Source organism: Adiantum capillus-veneris, chromosome 6 (assembly GCF_014529385.1).
Source record: "Adiantum capillus-veneris isolate H3 chromosome 6, ASM1452938v2, whole genome shotgun sequence".
In the NCBI taxonomy this organism is placed as follows: domain Eukaryota; kingdom Viridiplantae; phylum Streptophyta; class Polypodiopsida; order Polypodiales; family Pteridaceae; genus Adiantum; species Adiantum capillus-veneris.
The window spans coordinates 49493602-49500378 of NC_140936.1; the positions used below are offsets into that span (position 1 = coordinate 49493602).

The following is a 6777-nucleotide window of genomic DNA, read 5'->3' on the forward strand; positions in this document are numbered from 1 at the left end:
AAGCGCACTCTCTCTCTCTCTCTCTCTCTCTCTCACAGCTTTCACTTCTATGTTCTTTTTACTAATATATACTCTTTTTCAATGCTTCGATGCTTCTACCACTTCCGATAATGCAGGCTGACGAAGCACTCTAGTTTCAAAATTAGTTTCACATTTATTACACATTCAGTTAACACAGCAGATTCTTTCTACCTTCCTCCACCTCTTAAATGTTTCGCTTGCACATGAAGTTAAAAGTTTAACTCTGGAGTCGAACTTGAATCCATGCAGGCAATGTACAGGACTTCCCTGCTCGTGCGACACCTTCGGATTGCGCTTACTCCCCTCCCCGAATTTCACTTGACTCCCGTCTTTTTCGACTTCAGCCGGTACCCCCTGCTCCCTCATCAAGAAACCATTTATTTATGATCCTCAATATCCGCGGACCACCAAAGTGCCATCCTTGCGAGCAGCAAATCGTATAGGACTACAGTGTGAGTACGGGCGATGCATGGGAATGCTTAGCGAGGTAGCCAAAAAGCAGGGCAGTCATTCATAACTTAGAATCAGCCCGTGTGTAAATCTCCCGCACCATGAACATCCATGGTACTCATCAGAGAGCTCAGATCTTCCACACGTCGGTAACTTGTCTGCAATCCATTGATTGCTCGGCTCTTGCACCTTGCGATCGCGCTAGCCATGAATGCCACCATGGGAGAGCAACTTCATCTAAGTTATGCAGGTCATGAAAAGTGGATGAGCTACACTCCCCGCCATTCCAGTTATGGCTACACGTGCAGGCTTCCAGGTACAGATCCATGCCACAGTTTGCAAGCACGCTATCAACCAGATACTGCGCTGCTGGAAAAAATATTTGATGGGCCCTCCAGCTTGGATGAGTTGCTTGCTTCTCTGGATCGGTACAGATCACAACTCACCTTGCAAATGCTCATTTCCATCTCCAATAGATGTAGGAGGGAAAAGAATCTGGATTGTGCAAAGCAATTTCACGCACATGTACGCCACCTGGGGATGGACATCCAAGAAGATCTCGGAAACTACATTGTGCCTATGTTTGTTGACTGTGGAAGTTTGTCTGAGGCGCAAGAAATTTTTGACAGCTTGGCTTATCAAAGGAAGATTTCATGGATTTCTCTACTGAAAGGCTATTTTAATCAAGGAGACTTGCAGCATGTTCTTCACCTCTTTGCGAAGATGCAGGAAGATGGGGTACCACATAGCAGAGAAACAATTCTGACTCCACTGAAAGCTTGTGCAAGACTAAACCAAGTTGAAAAAGGTCGAGATGTTCATAATGAAGTTTACAAACAGGGCCTGGAAAGTGATCTTCTTATTGGCAACACATTGGTAGGGATGTACGCCAAATGTGGATACTTGGATGAAGCTACAGGAGTATTTGAGAAGCTCCCCAACCGTGATGTTATCTCATGGAACGCTTTAATGACAGGCTATCTAGAACATGGGCGTACCGAAGAAGTCTTAAACTGCTTGAACAATATGAATGCTCGAGGTGTCGCTGCAGATAATGTGACACTGTTGTGCTGCGTGAAGGCCTGTTGTAACATTGAGCATCTAAATCAGGGACATGACGCATACTCCACAATTGTCAAACTTGGATTTGACGGACAGCTATTTTTATGTAATGCACTAATTGATATGTACACCAAGTGCGGTGGACTTATGGAGGCTAGGCACATTCTTGAGCACCTGACTGCCCGAGATGTTATTTCTTGGACCACGTTGATTTCAGGTTATGTTGATAATGGCTGTGGTAAGGAGGCCTTGAAGTGCTTAGAGGAAATGAAAGAGGATGGGGTTTCTCCGAACTCGGCGACCCTTTTGTGCAGCCTAAAAGCTTGTGGCAGCACAGGATCCCTAGACAAAGGTCGACAAATACAAGCTGATATACCCATAGAGTTGTATAGAAGTGACCCTACCCTTGGCAATAGTTTAGTAGACATGTATGCTAAATGTGGCTCTCTTCAAGAAGCACAGGAAGTCTTTGATCAGCTGCCCAATCGAACTTTGGTATCTTGGAATTCACTTATTGCTGGGTTTGTGGAACATGGACTTGGTGATGATGCATTGGATCACTTAGAGCAGATGCAGCTTGAAGGTATGTCTCCCAATGCTTCTACTCTCAATTGCAGTTTGAAAGCTTGTGGACTAGTAGGGTCCTCAATCAGATGCCAAGAAGTGCATACAGACATAGTTGTGAAGGGATTAGAGCGAGCAGAATTAATCAGTAACACCTTAGTGGATGTGTATGCAAAGTGTGGCTTATTAGTAGATGCTCATTATGCCTTTGGGAGGCCAGGGGTTCGAAATGTCATCTCTTGGACAGCTCTACTTTCAGGTTATGCTGACAAAGGTTTTGGTTGGGAAGCACTTGATTGTCTAGACAAGATGCAGGGGGAGGGTGTAGTCCCTAGTGCTGTCACTATGGCGTGCAGTTTGAAGGCCTGTTCTAGAGTTGGGGCAATCGATGTCGGTCAAGAATTGCATTCTGATGTTGTAAAGAGAGGGATCTTGCATGCTGAGTGCATGGAGATGCCTGCTAGACCTGTACACGTAGTTCATGTACTTGAAGCTGATCGATTGTTGCTTGGAAATGCATTGGTCGACATGTATGGCAAATGTGGAAATGTATTGGATGCACAAGATGTCTTCTATGCAATGCCATCGTGGAATCTTATATCTTGGAATGCATTGATCACGGGTTTTTCTCGGCAAGGGCATAGTGAGGTCGTATTTGAACTTTTTGATGAGATGCGAAAAGATGGTATTTGTCCAGATGAAATAACATTTTTGAGCATTCTCTCTGTCTGTAGCCATGCGGGCCTTGTATTCAAAGCTAGGACTTACTTTGAGGATATGACCAAGGAGTATAATGTCCCTCCAACATCAGAACATTTTAATTGTGTAATTGATCTCTTAGGCAGAGCTGGCCAGGTTGTAGAGGCTGTAGAGATGCTGGAGAAAATGCCTCATCAACCCACACTATATGGATGGTGTAGCGTGTTGAGTGCTTGTAGGAAGTGGGCCAATGTTAAAGTTGGTAGGCATGCCTTTGAATGCGTGATGAGACTGGATAATGAACATTCAGCTGCATTTGTTTTGATGTTCAACATCTATATGGATGCTTGCATGTGGGAAGAGGCAAAGAAGATAGAAGCAATGCTTCAGGATTTGAAGGAACCAGGCAAAAGCTGGGTTGAATTGCTTGGAGTTGTCCATACGTTTAATGAGGATAATGTCGATGACGATCAGTACAAGGAGTTGCATGCAAAGCTTCAACAAGTATATTCTGAAATGGATGAGAAAGGGTACAAGAATGCCACAGAAGAGATCTTTGATGCAAGTAACCTCTCTTGCAAACATAGTGAGAGGCTTGCTGTCGCATGTGGACTGCTGAATACAACTGAAGGATCTCAAGTACGTGTTGTAAAGAACTTGCGAATTTGCGAAGACTGTCACACAACATTGGCATTCATATCTAAGATGGAAGGGTGTAATATTGTCTGTAAAGATAAGATCGGCTTCCACGATTTCAAGAACGGGAAGTGCTCTTGTGGTGATTACTGGTGATATGTATTAGGCATGATATGAATCCAAGGTCCTATGTTCTTGTTCGGAGAATGTCATGAGGCAGTCTGACTAACAGCTGTTTATCTTAAGCCCTTCTGACCTTAAGAAGGTACTTTGAAGTCCCTTAGCCTACATGCTTTTCTTCTGATTTTGGTTTGAGTGGCAAACGGCTTCATGTTCATGGATGTACGACGGAAGCGTGTGCATAGCAAACAGCTGCTTTTTTGCAGCCTTTATTGTATTTTGAACTCCAGACCTTTCTGACCTTATGAAGATTAGTGTTGATATTCTGAGGTTGAATGATACAAAGTTAAAGATTGAGCCTTACATCAATAGATAACAAGTAAATTGGAATCCTACAGGATACAACCATGGGAGATGAGCTGGAAGCTGCATTATATTGTACAGTTTGATGGGGATGTGACAACTAACGGCTCATTACAGGCAACTCGATAGATCAGTATCGTTTCTCGAGTAGCACATGTGCAGTATTACAATCTCTTCCAGCTGAAACCTTGCTTTCAAATCTTAGTGATGTAATATAGCAGTCTGAATAAATTGATGAGAAGCGTAGTCTATGCTAAGCATGCCAAAGACTTTGCAGAACTGGGAAATTTCAAGTGATATTAGAGAGTGTGTTGGCAAGCCATATAGCGATACGGCCAAGCAGGAAGAAAATGTTCGTGATTTTCTGGTACATGATGTACGATGTTTTTTCTCCTGGTCCTGAACGCAGTCACACCCACAGTAGAAATTGTGCTCATTAGAGGCAGGAAAGGGAGGAAGAAATTTTCAAGGAGCCGTCGACTTTTTTCCCAACATTCGCCCGTTTCGAGATACATGCGAATGGCTGCCCACCGTCGATCCCACAGCCAAGGAATCATTAAGACCCTGTGGTATATAGTGTCGTGGCAAGGCCTCCACTCGTGCACTGTATAAAACAGAGTGGGAGTAATCAATCCTTTGAATCTCTATCATCATAAACAGGTTATTAGAATGTTGTTGATTCATCTCACAACTTCTATAAATGGCCATATCATTTGGACACCGTTTAAGGTTGGATCGGATCCTGAAAGGTTGAGGATGTATGATTTATGGCTTACATTGGGTCACATTGGCATATTGCAACTTTACTCCTTTGGCTGGTCCTGGGAGTGGGTCAGGTGCAAGCTTTAGTTTCATAATGGCTGTAATCTTTCTGAGAATCTACTACGCAAAAAAAAATTGAAGCTTGTATCGTCGGTTGACTGGACCGCATTGTCTAACTTCTATCCTATGATAGACATGGATGCAAGAATAGTCCTATTTCCAGCAGAAAAGGAAAGGAGAAATATGACTATTCTTGCATGAAGTTTTTGGAGCTTTGATGCCTCATGAAAAGTTTTTCCTTTGACACAGTGCTGGATGTAAAGGAATCTAGTTTCCTTATTTGGGAAAGCTTAGGTTTAAATGAAATGCTCTTCTTCTGGTAATCCACCCATGGAGAATGTTCTGGAGTCGTCAAGGATAAGAGCCCTAAGCTAATACCATGGACATTGAGTGTGTTCCTTTTAAGGGGAGATTGCCATGAAAACTTCAATATCTAGCTATGAGCCAAAAGGCTTAAAAGTAGGTGGGCTGATTTGGGACAAAGTTGGATGGTTTTACTTCTGCCAACCGTGATAGAAGTACAGTAGTTTGTATAAGTGGCCTTTTGCCTAATGGTAGCGGTCCTCATCTCGTTGCAACTCATGGCTCACCTTTGAAAGAAGGAAAGCAGTCCCTCATTTTTGTGACATCCTTGGTAGTGTTCATGAGAAATGAGCTGATCTTCTTAAAACAGTGCTTTCTTGGAGTCCTCAAGGTTGAAAGTTCAAGTTTCCCTGGACTCTTCCCCAAAGAAATGGTCACCACCTCCTTGGGTAGATCACTTGAGGTGATTTTCTGTTTTGGTGTCTTCTGGCCTTACCTCAAGAACGAGTGCATGACCCATCCTCCGGACAGGCGGGCGGGCGGGCAGGTGGCTCACTGTCGTTTAGTATAAAGAGAGATGTTCAAAATAGGCCACCAACAGAAAGTCCCTTGGTTTCTTGATCCTTGGACTGCAATGTTTTAACCATTGTTCTTTCTACATGCTGTTGAATATTCTAGGCTTTTGAAACATTCTTGATCAGGTCAAGTGCCCCTTGGGGTCTCACTATTTGTATGAACAGTCTACTGTTTTGGAAGATCACTATGTATCTTGAGGTATTCAACCCATGCAACACAATAACGCTCTTGAAATGGCAATGGATGGTATTCAATAATAGTAACGCCTACTTTTTGGAAGTTCACTAGATATAAAAGGTAGCGGAGTCAATGGCAATAGAAAGTCTTTAATGTCATATGCAGGTAAGAGGTATTTCTCAAGGGAGCATGATCCCCTTGATTTCCCCCATCTCAATATTTCATATATAGGATAGGGGATATCTATATTCAATGGCCTCATTGTCAGCACCCTTGTTCTGTGAGGGCAAGGCCTTGCATGTCTACACATTACCATTACCATTTCAAGAGATGACTTAAATCAAGATATTTATCCATGTGACAACGTTCTATACACTTAAATGAGTAGAATCACTGAAAGCCGTAAGAGTTAGCGTACAAGTGTGCCTACTATTCTAAGTAGCTATAAGTTTTCCAAATCTGGCAGCAAAATTGGATTAAGGGGATAATGCATCCTCAAGCTTAAACATTAAGAAGATCGCATGATTTCAAGGGTAGAGATCTTTGCACTTGGCCACATGTTGCCAACCACAGGGATTGACAACATGGTCTAGGAGCTCGTGGAGTTTAGTTTAGCAAAATCAACATGGTGTGGAGCAAGTTCATATGAGGGCCCCTCTCACTCATGTCATAGAGTGTGTTAAGATACCTCCACACATGGTAACCCCTTTTCCGGAAGGATACGGCATGGATGTCTAAGACTTCGACATCATTGTAAGAGTCATACTTTACATGTGGAGGATATGCGTTCTCTGGTATAAGACACTAACACCCATACTTAGTAGGTGTCACAACAAGTCCATGATGCTTGCTTGTCACTTCCTATTTGAGAGAACCATTTTCACGACAAGGTATCTAGTTCATATGAGGGCCCCTCTCACTCATGTCATAGAGTGTGTTAATATACCTCCACACATGGTAACGCCTTTTCCACAAGGATACGAC

The 6777-nt window shown here is 43.0% G+C and overlaps 1 protein-coding gene across 1 annotated transcript; it reads left to right on the forward strand.

The window, feature by feature from the left end:
* The first annotated feature begins 246 nt into the window (after positions 1-246).
* On the forward strand, positions 247-5661 carry LOC147455483 (putative pentatricopeptide repeat-containing protein At3g15130). The gene has a single exon (XM_086514254.1). The coding sequence runs from the start codon at positions 679-681 to the stop codon at positions 3586-3588; it is 2910 nt and encodes a 969-aa protein (XP_086370380.1). The 5' UTR covers positions 247-678; the 3' UTR covers positions 3589-5661.
* The last annotated feature ends 1116 nt before the right edge of the window (positions 5662-6777 follow it).

Bases quoted from the DNA above. Each gene is read 5' to 3' on its own strand.
- LOC147455483 (XM_086514254.1), top strand. From the start codon at position 679: ATGAATGCCACCATGGGAGAGCAACTTCATCTAAGTTATGCAGGTCAT.